Below are 18,155 nucleotides of genomic sequence, written 5' to 3'. Positions count from 1 at the left end.
GTTACAGATGCGTCATCGATTTTATATTGAAAGTTTATTGGTACCTGTTTCATAACAAACCGATAAGTCACGTTGTTTAAATTTTTCCCAAATTATTAAATACACCGATAAGTTGTTGATAACAAATCGGCAACACGCCGATAACAAATTATTAAAACTGCGATAAGAAATAGATAACTTTACCGCATACAATCGATAAATTATCGATAACAAAGCGATAACACGCAGATACGAATTTTGTTGCACCCGATAAAAATCGATAACCTTTCGATAACAAATCGATAAATATTTGTAAACATGTCGATAAATTTTCGCAAACTTTTCGATGGCTGATCGATAGCTTCTCGTTAATTTATCGATACCTTTTTGATAACAAATTGATGTTTTTCAGTAACAAATCGATATTTTTCAATAAAAAATTGTAAAATTGTAAAATTTTTTATAACAAATTAATAACTTTTTTAAAACACATCGATGACTTTTCGATAAGTAATGTTTAAGTTTTCGATTATAAATCGATAACTTTTCTTTACCTCATCGAAAACACAGCTAAAATAAACACGCCCATAACCCGACGATAACAAACCTTGAAGCAAATCGTACTCGTTCCGAACTAGCGCAGAATTATAGCATTATAAGTAAAAGTTCTAATTCTGCCCCATCGTAGTGCTTTCGGCTGCCAGTTTGAACATTGTCCTATGTCCTACGAAATGGAAATATCTCCCTTTTCTGACCGTTTGAATGCGTTCTTAACTGGTTTAGTCGTGGGAGGTTTTAAAATAATCGCAGCCTTTGATTAATTTGTCTAAATACACATATGCACCTCAAACTTCAGCGCTTCTGGAACAACTATGGCTAATAACTGTCCCGCTCTGCATCCCATTATCACTAGTTCGGAGGTAGTCATTAAATCCCAGTACGAAACTGTAGCTTTGCGCGAGTGTCTCCCATACTCACTGCAGGGGAACCGATAACTCATCGATAAAAACCCCTTTGTACTTCGATAACCAATTGATAGCACGCCGTCCGACTTCGGTTCCAACTATTATTTGAACTTCTTGTATTTCCTTTCCTCTCCCCTCCTCTTTTACTTTTCCTTTCTTTCTTTTCTTTTCCTTTCCTTGCTCATGACAATTAACTCCTCTAAGTCCTTCCTGAGATACGACTGTATTGATGACTTCGCTGAGGTTTGACATTGTTAACAAAACTTTAATGCTCTGACCTTTATTTAAGGATATGTCGATTTTCATTCAAGGTAGAACAGTTGCTGTCGAAAAATGTTAATGTCTTCGCTATCATAATCATTTATTCCTCACGTATTGTAAGTTCATGAAGAAATCTTCACATAAATGCACACACAATGGTGCATTGAGGTATTTTCGCCAAATAGGCCAATGCACATAATTATTGTGCTAAAAATAAATTGGGCCTAGAAATATTTATGCACTTCTATAAATGTGCATACCATATTGCATAAATACACCACGTCCATATGCTATATATATGTATGTATATATGTAAACATAAATATGGGCATATGTGGTAAGGCGTCAATGAATGATATTGAATTGGCCAAATGTCCTTGTGCGGCAAAAAAGTCATAAACAACTGCGAATTATTTGAAAAATATATTGAAATGCACAAGAGTTTTCTTTTGTTGTTTGTGTAATGCGCTTTGTACTAGGAGCAGGTACTTTCCTCAATTTTATATATGGCCAATTTTCTTCTCATTTAATTGTTAATTATTTATTTTTCTTTTGTTTTATGTGCAAATAAATTTCGTTGCAATTCGCTTAATGATAAATGCATTTTGCAGTAATGCATAGAAAATATTAAAATTTATGTACACATAAATTCGTATATATTATAAATAGCGTATTTTTGTATCATCATTTTCGTTGTAATTAATTATGTGCGGCATGAATTTGCAAAACAATCAGCCAGCGTTTAGCTATCTAATTGAGCAGGAAATTATTTTGGCGTGTTGTGCAAGAAAAAAAAAAAAAAAAAAAAAAAATCGGTAGGCACGTATTTTCTAAAGGGACTACTACCAATTGTTTTGCTTTTTTATGCTCAGCTGAGCAGAGCTCACAAAGTATATTAACTTTGTTCGCATAACGGTAATCCGTAATACTATGTTCAAACAGAAAAATAAATTGAGGCTATTTTGATTTAAATTGAGTGGTGTTCATACAACTCTATTTAGCTTACACAATGGTAATTTGATAGCTGGTTGGCTCATCTCTACAGTAACAACATATCTTTGTTGAGACTGTCAAAATGTGCGTGTTGGTATTAGGCGAATGGAATGGAATGAAAACATAAAACTTTGAAACTTTTGTGTGTTGTAAGAAAATGTGTTCAATGTTTTGGTTTCATTTTGATTTTGCCATCTTCTTTTGACGATCTCTACTCCAGTGAAATGAAGGACATAAAATCATCTGATGAAATGAGCCAACCATATAGTTCAGCCATGCGTAACTGACGTTTAAGTATACTCAATAAACACACTTTACAATGTTGCATTTGCAGTTTGAAACAATTTATTACGCAATTTTTTTTAAATTGGCAATTTATTATTACAATTTATTATATGACAAATTGCGTAATAAATTGCCCAAAGAGTATAAATTGACAATTTGGTGTGTGTTTGAACCTAGTATAACGGCATAAACTAATCGAGATAGATATAGATCTCTATATATCAAAATGAACTGGGTGAAAAAAGAAATTCATTTAGACATGTCCGTCCCTCCGTCCGTCCGTCCGTCTGTAAACACGATAACTTGAGTAAATTTTGAGGTATATTGATAATTTGGTATGTAGGTTCCTGGGCGCTCATCTCAGATCGCTATATAAAATGAATGAAATCGGACTACAACCACGCCCACTTTTTAGATATCGAAAATTTCGAAAAACCGAAAAAGTGCGATAATTCATTACCAAAGGCGGATAAAGCAATAAAGCTTGGTAGGTGCGTTTAACTTATTACGCAAAATAGAAAATTAGTAAAATTTTGGACAATGGGCGTGGCACCGCCCACTTTTGAAAGAAGCTAATTTAAAAGTTTTGCAAGCTGTAATTTGGCAGTCGTTGAAGATATCATAATGAAATTTGGTAGGCGCGTTACTCCTACTACTATATGTATGCTAAATAAAAATTAGCAAAATCGGATGACGAACACGCCCACTATAAAAAAATTTTTTTAAGCCAAATTTTAACAAAAAATTTAATATATTTACAATATAAAAGTAAATTATGTCAACATTTGACTCCAGTAATGATATGGTGCAACAAAATACAAAGATAAAAGAAAATTTCAAAATGGACGTAACTCCGCCCTTTTTCATTTAATTCGTCTAGAATACTTTTAATGCCATAAGTCGAACAAAAGCCTTGTGAAATTTGGTAGGGACATATAATCTATGACGATAACTGTTTTCTGTGAAAATGGACGAAATCGGTTTAAGCCACGTCCAGTTTTTATACACAGTCGACCGTCTGTCCTTCCGCTCGGCCGTTAACACGATAAATTGCGCAAAAAACGATATATCTCAACTAAACTTAGTTCACGTACTTATCTGAGGTCACTTTATCTTTATATAAAATATAGCCTAAATCCGACTATGACCACGCCCACTTTTCCGATATCGAAAATTAAAATGAAAAAAATGCCATAATTCTGTACCAAATATGAAGAAAAGAAATGAAACATGGTAATTCGATTGGTTTGTTGACGCAAAATATAACTTTATAAAAAACTTTGTAAAATGGGTGCGACACCTACCATATTAAGTAGAAGAATATGAAAAAGTTCTGCAGGGCGAAATAAAAAGCCCTTGGAATCTTGGCAGGAATACTGTTCGTGGTATGACATATATAAATAAATTAGCGGTACCCGACAGAGATGTTCTGGGTCACCCTGGGCCACATTTTGGTCGATATCTCGAAAACGCCTTCACATATACAGTTAAGGGCCCTTTTAAAACTCTCATTAATACCTTTCATTTGATACCCATATCGTACAAACACATTCTAGAGTCACCCCTGGTCCACCGTTATTGCGATATCTCGAAAAGGCGTCCACCTATAGAACTAAGGCCCACTACGTTTTAAATAATTATTAACACCTTTCATTTGATACCCATATCGTACAAACACATTCCAGGGTTACCCAAGGTTCATTTTGCTAAATGATGATTTTCCCTTATTTTGTCTCGAAAGCTCTCAGCTGAGTATGTAATGTTCGGTTACACCCGAACTTAGCCTTTCTTACTTGTTTTAATTTGAAAGAAGGTGAGGGGACTATAGCTTCTCGATATACATTACAAAAATATATATAAACTTATTTAAGGAGAAGTGGCAGCTTTTACTAAAAAAAAAAATAAATGTAAGGCGCGATAACCTCCAAAAAAAAAAAGCTACTCTTCCAATTTGCGTCGTGCTTCTTTTTAATTTTTCCTACAAATTGGCGGGACGGGACCTACTTGTTTTAAGCCGACTACTAACGGCATCTGCCAGATAGAAGAGTTTTCACTGAGATCTTTTCATGGCAGAAATACACTCGAAGTGCTTGCCGAACACTGCCGAGGGGGGGGCATCACACCACGGTGGCCGCTACGCAGCATAATATATTTATAGAACTACTATGTGAGGTACCTTTCGTCCCCTCGAACATTCTCGGAGGGCTCATAATCTGGGTATCCGATATGAGTCCCCAAACATGTGAAAAATATGATCATTCAAGAGTCTTTTGTGACTCATATATCATAAAAATTATGAGCTATATGCCAAGAATGTTCAGCAAACAATGCAACTATGGAATTTTTTTTCATATTCAATTTGAATAAAATTATAGCTTATAATGTGACTTGCTGCTCCCGTTTTAATTGGCATGGACGCTTCTATTTAATATTGCGAACAAAACTGGCTCGGTGGCATGCTCTGGTTGAGCCGAGCCTGTCTTAAATTTGAGCACGTGTTTATGCCCTACATTTATGGATTTCCTCCGAAATTCCTGTTTTTCAACAAATAATGAGGATATGCATACACATCTTTAATGCCATGTGTTCAAAATACGCCCTGATCTAGCCAATCTAATATTTTATATGAAGCACGTAAATGCCTCTGAAATGAGTCATATAAAAAACAAATAAGCGCTTTATGAGCCTATTAGAAGTGACAACAGACTCTTAATTAGGGTCATATAATGTATGAAATTAAGCTCATATATGTAGGTCGACCATACCAAGAAGATAGATACATTCATTCCGGATTCCGAATTAGGACTCTTTTCTGACTCGTTTAGACTCCGAATGTTTGTTGGGGTTAGATATTCATTAAGGTGAGCAAATAAAAAAATAGTTTGTTTTTCTTTTGCCATAGTGATGATAGTCTGTAAAAATTCCAACTCCTTATTTTAATGTTTAGAAACATTTTTGTTTTGACCACTCTAATACTCCTACCTTCAGGTGGTAACCTTAGCTGCAAATAGCAACCTTATAGAAACATCCTAACGAGCAGCACCTATATCGAAGAGCTCGCATATAGATTACATTCAAAACTCTTTCATCTAGGTGTAAAACTATTGCAATGAATTAAATCGTTTTCGAGATAGTTGCTTATATACAGGGCAATGCTTATAGATGATTATACTAAAGTTACCAAAACACCTTTCTGTTCATTTCCTCACTGTGTCTCCCATTTAATTTTCTTTCTATATCTCATATAAAAATCAAATAGGTGGCAACCTTGTTAAAACGAAGGAATATGAAAAAGACCCAATTCGGCAAATTTTTCATAGAAAAAATATTTCAAAAGAAAGAAAAAAAATTTCACCAAAAACGATGACGCAAAATCCATTAGGAAGATACGGTTGCCACACGTGCTGTTTTTGGCAGGACAGTACTGAATTTTCACTGTCATTGTTTCAACTCCCAATTCACTAAGCGTTGGTGAGCAGTAGCGCAGTCCCATTTTATAAGCCCCTGCTCCCACACCTATTTTAATCGTTTTTCCCTTATATGTGCGCTAATGTTTGGTATGGGTCCTAAATTTAGATATCAAAGCAGTTTTGGAAAGGTAACAGTGGCGCCCTCCAATGCCATCCCTTCCAAGCCCTTGAAATTTGTTTGTAAATCGACATAACTGAGAGTGAAACTCCCCTACCCTTGGCCCTCCAAGCCCCCCTGTCATTTAACTCTGACGTATTAACTTCAGACCAATAATATTTGGTACATGGGCCACATTCACAGGGGTCTACCAATTTTTGGTACCTAGATTACTTAGATTGAAGCTTAATCAATTGTGGAGAAGTCAACAGTGTCACATTCGGGATGATTTTACAAATATTTGAGGGCTATTTAAATATTACTGCGCGTCTGTTTTAAGGATGACATTGGAAATTTCTCTGTGTATGTATTATTTCGGGATCAACTAAGGATTAGTTCGGTATTATTTTCGCGATAATTTCCAAACTGTGTTCAGGACTATTTCGGGATCTTTTTGGGACTAATTTTTTGGCTGTTTCGGGATTAATTCGGAACTTCTTCGGTATAATTTCGGGATAATTTTTGTCATCATTTCGGATTGATTTCTGGATCGATTCAGACCTTTTTCAAGATGATTACGATCACTTCGAGACTATATGTAGTTCATTAATTAGGGCTATTTAGGGATAATTTGAAAACGCTATGGCTTTAAAAAATAATATGCATAGCGGATCCCTCTTAAGCATTAGCTACATATCCCTGAGCCAAATTTCATCGAAATAAGTTAAGCTGCTCTGATATCCATACATCTCAGCACTCCCATTTATAATATATATATCGCTCATTTACTTTAATAGTGTCATATCTCAAAAAACATAATTTTCCAGGAGAGCCATTCAAAGATTTTAACTGCCATATGTTGCGCATGTAAAGGCATATTTTCATTTGTATAGCACGTGGTAAATTTTTAACGGATCACAAAGATTGTTTTATACAACATAGATCATGTTATTGGGTACGTTTATATGTCATTAACTCAAAATTAATTTTTTTTGAGTTATGACACTATTGAAGTAAATGCGCGATATGTGTACTTTATGATTCGTATAGATTTTGGTCTAAATAATTTTGGAAAAGCTGCTGGTTTTCCGGTTATTTTCGAACTATAGCCGGATCATTTCGAAATTGTTTTCATAACTATTTTAAAACAATTAAGGGATAATTTCGTAAAAAAATTATTCATGGGAATATTGGTCCCCATATTTTTAAAAAATCCAGTACATCCTCTCTTATTTGTTTTTACTCGAACCATTTAATTAGTTCCATAAACCTGTTGAAGTCATTTATGAAGTATCTTGATACTTCTTTTAGATCGGACAGCACGAAACCGGCTAGAGATGCAGGGCTGGAAATTCGCAAAGGAAATGGGTAACCCTTTCCTTACAACGCTCTTGGCTGCACCGTTGAAGGAGATTCCCATTTTTCTGCATGTATGCCGGACTGCCTCAGTTATGTCTTACGATGCACCTGCCTTTGCTTTGCCATTGTCGTCTGTGACCTGATGCCCATGTGGGGAGTGCAATGGTTGCTGCATTTGCTGCATTGCGCAGCACCTTCTCACAGTTATAGACAGCCTGGAGAACGTAAGTGGAGAATCCAACGCCATATGCACTGCTTTGCCGTTGAGAATATGCAATACCTCTCGACCGATTTCCAACAAGAAGCAACAGGCCTTCTCTATTTCTAATAGCTGTTCTTTAAAGATATTAGCTGAGTTTGTAAGATAGATTGAGAGTGTGACTTCCAGTTATTCGAAGAATACCCATGCATTTGCACCGCATTCCATTTTGGACCTGTGCACACTGGTCGGTCTTATATGGAGTTGGTGGCCAAAAATACGTCACGGCTTTACAAATATGTGAGAATTATTTTTTCATAAAATTGATGCGGGCATGCATACAGAAAGTAAGTAGATGTGGGGGGTTTGGGATATGGTAAGATGTGTCTATCGCAAATGCAATGTTTAATCGAATGAAATAAAGAAATTAAAGTTATTAAAAGATCTTGCATACATAACAATAACAAAACAACAAACACACACAAAAGTTTACATTTGCATATCGTCGACTGGATAAAATAATGTCGTAAGTTACATGAGAGCGCATATAACATACGGCAATAATTTATCAGAGTGGAGCTATCAGAAAACTGTCGCAAAACATAGTTAGTGACAGCAATGGGGACAGCTGATATTAACACTTTAAAATCTTTAAACTTTGACCAATAATAAGATATAAGTCCCAACGTAAGGATAATTGAGGAACTCAACTAAAACTTTAGCTGAAATTGAAATAGTTGTGCAAATAAACACTAATAAAGGCACTGGTGAAATTTTAAATAATAAAAAAAAAAAAAACACAGCAAGCTAAAGACACTGAAATTATTTCAAAATGAAGTAAATACCCATGATTCATATACTAGAGGTTTGTTCTTCAATGATGACAGAGCTTTGACACTCCCAAATTGAAAAGTCTGATAATCTATTGTCGAGTCTATATCTGGTATCCTTCTTAGGATACCGCTGTGGCCATACTGATTCTCGCTTCAGCATCAAGAGTACCTTACTTTGATGGCGGAGATAGTAAGGCAATAAGGCGTACGTGGAGGTCCAGTGGCAGCTGGTTAAGGATAACATTTAACGCGAGCTGTTACGACCTTTTAAGGATTTTTTTTTTTGTTTTAACTTTTCTAGTAGGATAGATCGACTGCCAAATTTAAAAAAAAATATATTTAATATGAAAAATATTTAAAACAAGTTCAATAAAAATATTCGAATCGAAGAAAACACAAATGTTTTCTCATCGACTGCTGTTTGGCGCCAATCTGTGCAAATTAGCACTCATTCTTCAATGTTGACAAGAAGGATTTTAAATTTTGTTCTTAAATAAGATTTTCCTAGTTTTATTTATGGAATTATGTAAATATGTTAATTAGATGGCACAATGTAGATAGAGATATGTGTGTATGTACATATAAAATATTATTAGCCAGAATGTTGATTTACAAGCTTTTTAAAATGATTTTTATGTATGTAGTTGTATACAAATTTTGAAAATCACTCACATTTTGCGTCGACATTTTGACGTATTCAAATGTGTGTTTTTATTTGTTTTCTAAAAATACACAACAGTTTTTTGTTGCTCGTTGTTTCAATTATCGTTGGTTCGCTTTTCGAAGGCGCCTCCTTCTCTGGTTGATTGCAACTACACACAGGCAAATTGACGCCTGTCAGGTGACCGAACACTTAGTTAGTATTTACATAAATGCACACACAAAAACATATATTCAAAACTTAAGTTTTTGAAAAAAAAAAAAAAAAGTTTGTTGAGGTGTTACGTGCACAAAACTGATTGAAGCAAGTTTTTGAAAATGCGTTAAAACAAAAAAAAATGTATGAAAATCACACACGCGCAAGTTCAATGCCGAGCTTGACAGATTTTAAAAAAATTTGTTGGACACAAATTTTGAAAATGTCTACCTTTTTTTTTGTATATATTTTTTCCTGTTCTTTTAATAGTACAATATTATTCCTAAAATATTTTTTTTTGTTTTTCAACACTGTACTTTTGTTTGTTTTCGAGCTGCTATATTTTTCAATACTTTTTTCAGAAATTCGGATCTTTTTCTGAAATCTCTCTCTTTTTGGACTCAATCAAATTTCTTTATCGTTTTTCGGCTGCTTCCTTATTTGTTCAGTTAACGTTATGTTCGCGACAGAATCACCACTCAAACTGAATTGCATACGAAATTGCTTTGCAACTTTTATGCGAAATTCTTTTCTGGCATTCTGCTTTACAACAAATTTTCTTGTTGATTTTTCAATATTCTATAGCAAATTTATTTTGTTCTTCATTCTGCTAAAGATCAGTTGTTGCAAATGCACAGAGAGAGAGAGAGAGATAGTTGTTTTTGAATTGAGTAAATGATCGTCGAAGTGATCGAGTGAGTGGATTTTGTTTTTGGTGAAGTTTATTTTTATGATTTTCTTATGCGCTTTTATTTATAGGCATATTTATTTGTTTGGGTCTATCTCCCACGGTTATTCAATTATTGTGTGCATAATCATGTGTATGTTGATATGTACATACATATGCAAATAGTATTTGTTGCCTTTTTGTTTTGTTTCTGTTTCTCCTTTTGATTTGTTTTGCTAATGTAATGTTATATTGATTTTCCTTATATGTGACCCGGTCTATGAAAAGGTGGCTTCTGACTCAAAAAAGAAAATGCGAGAAACAGCTGTTTTTTAGTCATAAGCCACCTTTTCATAGACCGGGTCACATATATGTTTTTTCTTAATCGCAGTCACGTTTATGACAATGCGGCTTCCTTTTTCAGTGCGTTATGTTTTTATATCTCTCTCTTTCTTTGTTTATTGCTGCTTGTTGTTGTTGTTCTTATAGCCATAAGGACACTCCCCGAAGGCCTTTGGTAGTGTTATCGATGTTGATGGTTCTTTGCCGGATGCAGATCCGGTAAGTTTCGGTAAATATTGTACACAGCTCATCTCCATCGCTATTTAAAATGAGCGAAATCGGATGATAACCACTTTTGATGCCCATTTTTTTAAATATTTTGGAAAACACAAAAACCCTGATTATTTAGCAAATAGAATATTGAAATTTGATGTGTTGACTGATATTGAGACTCTTGATAAAAATATGAAAATTTTTTGAAAATGGGCGTGGCACCGCTCACTTGGGATAAAATCAATTTAAAAATATTATTAATCAAAAACCGTTAAACCTATCATAACAAAATTCGGCAGAGAGCCTGGCTTTACTATAAGGAATGATTTAACGAAATCGGTCCAGAATCACGTCCGCTTTTGTATAAAAGATGGTAGCGTGCTCCGCCTACCATACAACATCAAAATCTTAGAAACACGTTTTGTCAATTAGAAGAAAATTTTTCGAAGCGGGGTCACCCCTCGATAGTGTTTGGCAAGCAGTGCGAGTGTAGTTCTGCCATGAGAAGCTCTCAGTGAAAACCCATCTGCCTTGCAGATGCCGTTCCGAGTCGGCATAAAACATAGGTCCCGTCCCGCCAATTTGTAGGAAAAATTAAAAGAAGCACGACGCAAATTGGAAGAGGTTATCGCGCCTTACACTTATTATCACCCAAAATTCGTCACGGAACTAGGTGTGTATATGACCCAGAAAGTTCAACGCGGTCATATATGTAGATTATCTTTCCCAGAATGGTTGGACTAGTAGCTTAATGGCGCTTCTTATTGGAACCTTGCCAGAATTATAGCCAGTAAACGACCATCAACATCGATAACACTCCCCAAAACCTTCCAGAAATGTCTCATATATATACAACCTGGATACGTAAGTACCTGCGTGGTACGCGTTTTCTGCTATGGTAGATGTCGAGAGGCACCATTATCCTCCTGCATTGACCTTTTATCACTTTTTCTATGTGGCGGTGATTTCAACGCTTACCTTTAGGAAGAAAGAAGTCAGTAAGACCCCCGTACCTTACTTTAAAAATATCCAAATATTCCAGATAGATGCGCTCATTGCACCAGTAAAATATATGCTATGGCCGTAATCAACAGAGAGGGTAGTCCTCCAAAGCAAAACTCTGATTTTCATTAGAAGTCATTGTAACGTCTCTGGTCCCCAGTGCTGATGGTACTGACTAACATGACACAACATCAAAATATAAAAAAACTTTCGAAAAGGAGTTGCAAGGAAATGGCTTTCAACCGTGCGAGTATGCAAGAAAAAATACTTCATATAACTAAATCACACCCTAATGTTCATATAAGCACTAATTTATATTATGTTTTATTGTATTGTGCGATTTAACATCTTCTGCTTCCCAGATTACTATAATTTTGCCTTTATTCCGCATCGAATGACATTAAACGAAATCATTTTCTTTTCACAACCAAATATTTATCTTTTGTTAACTGTCAAAAGTTGAGTAGAGGCGCATTAGGTTTGGCACTTTATGAACCAATTTAATGCGGTTGAATCACATGAAGAGGTTTTGTGAAATTTGCAAGTGCCAAAGTATGCCCATTTATATCGAAATTTGTATAGATACAAAACATACATACAAATATAATAGCAGAGCTGTAAAAAGATTGAATCAATTGAGTGTGCATTTGTGTGTTATTAAATGGTAAAATATAATTCAATATAGAGTGTGAATGTGGGAACCGTTCCCAGTCTTTAATGAATGTAAACTTGAAATGAATGCACACTTTTTTTTCCATTCAGTACTAAATACTTTTCCCCAAGGTTATTTTTTTGTATACTTTCATTGACATCAGATATGTTAAATCAATTTAGGAGTTGGGTACAAAAAGGGCGTAAAATTGGTCAATTGCAAAAATAGACCTTTCTAATTATTCAAGTAGTTTAATATTTAAGAATTCACGAGCTTAACACCGGCTTATAATTATTGAATATGAATTATTATGTTTGTTTAAGAGCAACTGAAAAGAAAGAAGCATTTACTGGTATATTGCGATGGTACTATTTCGAAAACAAACAAACAAACAAGTAGCTAATTATAAACCAGGAAAGTCCTAAATCATCTTCATGGTGTCCGTACATAAGACATACAAGAAATAGTACTTCATAGCAGATTTTGTATACTTCGTAATTGGGTAAATTTTTTTTTTTAATTAATCGTGTGAGATCAAAAAATGTTAGGCCCTTGTGGGTTGATTGGTTTCCTTTTTAGGTAACTCTCGTGGATAACTCGCTTACATAAAACCATAGGGCTCTCGATTATATAAAGTATTCAAAAGACATGAAGACATAGTCGAATTTGGCTGAAACTTCGCAAAGACAATCTATTTCCTTCTTGCTATATGTTAAAATGTTACTACTCATTTTGCTGTTGTTGTAAAATGGATTTTGTACATGAACACATTGTGCATTGACCAAATGGAGTAAATTGTGGATATTTTTTTGTCGATAATACAACAAAAAAAGATACTTGAGTTTAAATCATTTAAATACATCAAAGTACATAGGTCCATCGGCGATTTCGTCGGAGCTTCCTGATTCCGAGAATTTCGATAAACATATGTCTATTTCCATGGCAACGTCCCACGGTGATTCAGGCTTTTTCTATTCACCTGATTCACCTTCCCCGTTTTCCTTCACTTGTGCAACAAAAAAAAAAAAAAAAATGTTGCATAGGGAGAAACTCTTCAGAGGTTTATTGACTGGCTCCATCGGACTACAGTTTTTTTACAGCTGATATTTTAACAGTGTTTGACGGAATATAAATATAGGATCCGAGTGGTTGAGAATAGTTTCTCTGCTTATTGGCACGGCATTGGTAAAAGATTGAAATTGTTTTGGTTGAATTCTATCTTACTTGAGCAGATTTGTATTCAAAGTTAATTTCCTTGCTATCAAAACAGCTACAACTACCTACAGAGCCTACTTTAAATGGCTGTAATTACAAACTATTGTGTTTAGAAGAATAATTTTCTTAGAAAATAGGATATTGCTATTGCAATTTGCAAATTCACAAACCAGTATAGATACAGTATTTGACCATATACCGCTAGGAAGAATATATGGAGGAATTTAGGAGCTTTTATAATGTATTGCCTTTTCTTCAATTGTTTAATAACCAATTGAGGACGTGCAAATGTAGGCTAGTACTTTTCAATGCAAGTCTTTTATATGGCACATTGGCAACACTTATTTAGAACGATGACAATTTTCGGAACAGGGATGTTGCAATAATTGTCATTTGCTTTTTTTATTATTAAATTTTTAGAACAATTTTAATAAAAATGCTTTTTTAATTAACTTCTTTGTGCTTTATTACCATTTAAATATCGAAAAAACTGGTCATCACTGTCAATAACTAAATTTTTGTGTTGATATTTTGAAGTGGCTTTAATTAAATGCAACCATGTGATATTTGAGCGGGTTTTGTGCTTGTACGACATTTTTCAAAATTGATTGGTACTAGAAAAGTGTGTGCACACTCAGCAAAGGCTGCATTCATTTGAATGCTTATTCTGTGTTGAAAAATGTTAGTGTTTCATTCAACTACTTCATTCTTTCTTCGAAGAGTTCAAGAGTGCATTCTTTTTTTCCCACTACTGAATGAAGAATGGGTTGACTTTTAAGCCACATTCCTTAACAAGGAATGAAAGAATGAAGAAACAGCCTTCTGATTTAAAATTTCAAATGATTGCACACTTTTACAGCTCTGTATAATAGATATGCAGTGTACATATGTATGAACTTTCTAAAGGATAAATACTGTCATCAAAGCACTCAGTCTTGCTTACTGTTTACTATTATACCCTCTCCAAAATGTCTTCCTCTCTCTTAGCTTGGCTTGCAGTAAACAGCCGTTAAGTATACGCCTAGGCGAGCATGACGGGTATAGAAAAACGTTATGAACTGAAAAGCTGTAATTGCAACTAAATAACACTGTGCGACAAATTTTTACCTTTTGAAAGCTGCTGGGATGAAAGGCGCTAATAATGATTCCAATTAATCTTCAAAGCACATCGTTTTAGGGTTTTGCTAGGTTAGCTCGTATAAACGAGATATTTGCAAATTAAACTTTTTTTCAAACAAAATTTTAACCCGATTTTTGGAAAACAGAACCCTCACCTGTAGTTTTCAATTGCTAGGAATCTATTTTCGCAATAAATTATATTAAAGACGGGCTCAGTGGTCCAGTATTAAATATGGGGAAAAACCGTCCGCCACAGCAGCGCCATCATTATTACCCGAGATGGCCCGGTATCGGGAAGGCCCCGTTCAAATACAGTAGTAAATCATCCATTAGGCACGGTACGCACATCACCCTGAATGAGAAGGATATCAGTTCTTGATGCGAAACGGCGTGGATGCAGGCCCTAAACCGCTCAACCCCATAGGCATGTGCCACGGAGTTCGACTAAGCCCTCACACCAACGACAAGGTGCCTGCTATAGTGAGAGGGACTCAGTAGTACAACAACAAATTTTTACGTCAATGAATTTTTAAGTATCGGAACCCGTCTATGGGAGCAGAGGTAGAGGGCGGCCCCCACTTCGCTGGAAGGACTAGGTGGAAAACGATTTAAACTCCCTTGGTGTGACCAATTCGCGCCGGTTGGCAGAGAGAAGGACCGACTGGCACGCCTTGTTAGACGGTCATAACCGTTTAAACGGTTAAGCGCCAATTAAGTAAGTAACTAAGGGAGGGAACATTTTTCGTACTATTTTGATACTTTTTTACTACCTTAGTAATGTAATGTGTGGAAAAAGCCAAATTTCACTCGCACTATTACTCTCAATCTTTTTCTTATTCTTAATCTTCCATATTTTTACTAAATTGTCTCAAACCATTACCCTTATACCTACTTTCACTCTCCCTATCCATCTTCCTCTTGACCTCTTTACTTTTCCGGCTTCGGTCCAACTTTATCTACTTTTTATTCCAATTTCCTCTTCTCCCTCTTTTCTTTCATGTCTCCACACTGGAAACGAAAACATGATTAGGTTGAAATGGCCGGTCCATGAGGACCTCACATAGACTGAATGAGTCCGTAGTGTTACCAGAAGTTTGTTTTAAGGACCAAACTGGAAAACCTTATCAAAAACCAGGAGCTATGTGATAAAAAAAACTCCGTCCTCTTGGCAAATACTAGAAGCTTCCTAGGAATTAAGCCACTTGCTGCTTCTAGATCTGACTGTTGTATCATTCCCAATAGCTGGAGTCTTAGCCTGGCAAGCGCAGGGCACGCGCACAGAACGTGCTCGATCGAAACGAAGACATAATATTTCAAAATGTTGCACTATCAAAAATGCAACGATCCGTTGAAATTATGTTTTTTTTTTTTTTAATATCTTTTAGCCTTTATCGTTAGGAGTCATCATCTAAATTGAAATGCATATCGAATCCTATTTCAAATCCTATTCCGACTCTGATGCTGTTGTTACTTCTAATTCCGATTCCTTTGCTTCCTCAAGGTCGTCATCATGGTGTGTTTCTGGGTTGGTTATTTTTGATAAAAATCAGCCAGCAAGCGTCAGCGATTAAGGCGAGTTTTTATATTTATTGACACAAAAAAAAAGTCATGCTGCGAAAATATTCTTCGCATTCGAAAACTAAGAGTAAGAGTTTTTATTCCAACAATCGGATGAAAAATTTTGTCTGCAAAGAAAAAAAAAAAAGTTGCAAATATCTCGCGTATACGAGCTAGTCTAGCAAAACCCCTTGGGAGCTGTGTTTTGGGGATAATTTGTAGTTATTGTTAGCGAATTTCATCCCAGCAGAAATTTCGTGTTGCACAGTGTACTTCAGCATTGTTCGCTTAAGACTAAGTTGCTTTCGTTCTTTGTTTGTATATTTGATTCATGCAATTAAAAATAGTACGCCAAAACGATTAGCTACATATGAACGTCCTCTTATTTTATTAAAATTTTATAAACAAATTTGCTATCGTTGCACTCAAACGAATTCTAATTGACAATGACGATAGGACAAGAATAATGATGTGTTGGCGAATTTTTTGTTTATTTTTATATTTGCTCTCGAGTTCTCTTTCTTAATTTATATTTGTGCTTAATCATGCAAAACATTTGTGCTAATCAATTGTAATTAGTTTTTAATGCCAAATCAAAATGTCTAAAATTAAAATGTTTAAAGATAAGTCAATGTGATTTCGAGGGAGGAGAATTTGTTGTTTATTTTATTGTGCTGTGATGATAATTTTCGAAAATAAAATTGAGAAAGGTTCATTTTGTATAGCTGGCGCTTATTTTAGATTTGATATTCAAAATTCATAGGTGAATGCTTTTATTTCGCCTTATATTATTAGGATCATCATTTTTTTTTGGTGCTTTATAGCCTGACATCAATTAGGTCGTAATTTTTGTTCTTATATAAAGGACTTTACTCCTCAATTTAGTAGTCAGCCCATAATAGCACTCACTGGTTATAGCAATTCCCTGTTAAAATTAAAGAAAACACACGTTAGGTAGACGCTTTATCGGTAGCCTAGTTTGACTTGGTTGGACTTTTCAATCTTTAGTGAGCCGTTTGTATTGCTCAAGTTATTTGGCAGAAGTGATTTGTTAGATCGTAGTTATTACACGTTAGGCAAATTACATTTATATTCCAATCTGGAACTATCATCATATGTTATCCGTGGTCAGGAGCTGGAGTACCGGACACATCATATTCATCTCTATCAAGCAGTGGCCAGAACTGCTCCCACCAAACCTTAAGTCAGATCTATAGTTTATCCACCACACTGCCATTATCGTTCTTGATGTCTTGAAACCTTGCCTCAACTACCTGATTTTTTGGTAGATTTTGAGGAAGTCGATGATTGCTCCAAATGAGCGCGAGTATCCAAATATAATTATGTATTGTTGTGTATTAGTTTATTTGATTTAAATGATCATGGCTTCGATGGTTAGCGAAATAGCGCCTAAAAGTTACTGATGAGTTAGGGCTTAGCAACCCCAAGGTATTGTAACGAATTTTGGGAATTCTGATTACTATGCACCTTATGCTAAGGTTCGAATCGCTGAAGTGTCGAATAAATAACTGCAATATTCAGTATAGAAAAATGGTTTTTATTTAGACTACTTTGGGAGTAGTACTTTACAACTAAATTATACTTCACTAATAGCTATAGTATATAGTTTAAATCAAACTGATTAGTTATTCCTCAGCTTGCGCTGCTTATATACTCTCTGTTACCTCGTTCGCGTATTTCTTCTAAGGTCTAAACTTTTCACGAGCATGCCTTCTGAAACAGTTGTATCTCATACTTGGTTATTTAGCTATATGCGTGTGTATGTGTGAGTAACAACTTCTGCTCTTAGCTGATGACTACAAATGTGTATGTGAAATAATTTCTGCTTCAAGCTGCTGGTTATGGCTGTGGAATATTCTTTGTTGCCTTGCACATAAGTGTGGCTGCTTTTTTTGTTGTTGTTGTTATTTACTAACATCAAAATGATGCTAGTATTCGCCACAATATGTAGAGCTATGTAACCAGATATGGCAGTCCTCTGTAAAATTTGCTTTTTTATAATCTAATTTAAAAAAACTTCAATTAACAAAAAAATATATCACAATAATAAAAATTACAAATTATTATTTA

General features: G+C 35.0%; 1 protein-coding gene across 2 annotated transcripts in view; it reads right to left on the bottom strand.

Annotated features, from left to right (window-relative positions):
- The window catches only part of cher (filamin-A), a 264,422-nt gene extending 254,643 nt beyond the window's left edge, over positions 1 to 9,779 (bottom strand). For both annotated transcript variants that reach the window (XM_067762040.1, XM_067762041.1), the window contains exon 1: positions 9,114 to 9,779. In XM_067762040.1, coding sequence (XP_067618141.1) covers positions 9,114 to 9,128 — 15 coding nt within the window. In that variant the 5' untranslated portion in view covers positions 9,129 to 9,779. The remainder of the gene's footprint in view (positions 1 to 9,113) is intronic.
- Positions 9,780 to 18,155: the final 8,376 nt, after the last annotated feature.

This window comes from Eurosta solidaginis, chromosome 1 (assembly GCF_040869045.1).
Source record: "Eurosta solidaginis isolate ZX-2024a chromosome 1, ASM4086904v1, whole genome shotgun sequence".
Classification (NCBI taxonomy): Eukaryota; Metazoa; Arthropoda; class Insecta; order Diptera; family Tephritidae; genus Eurosta; species Eurosta solidaginis.
Note: the sequence above shows the minus strand (reverse complement) of the source record. Positions and strands in the feature narration are given on the sequence as shown.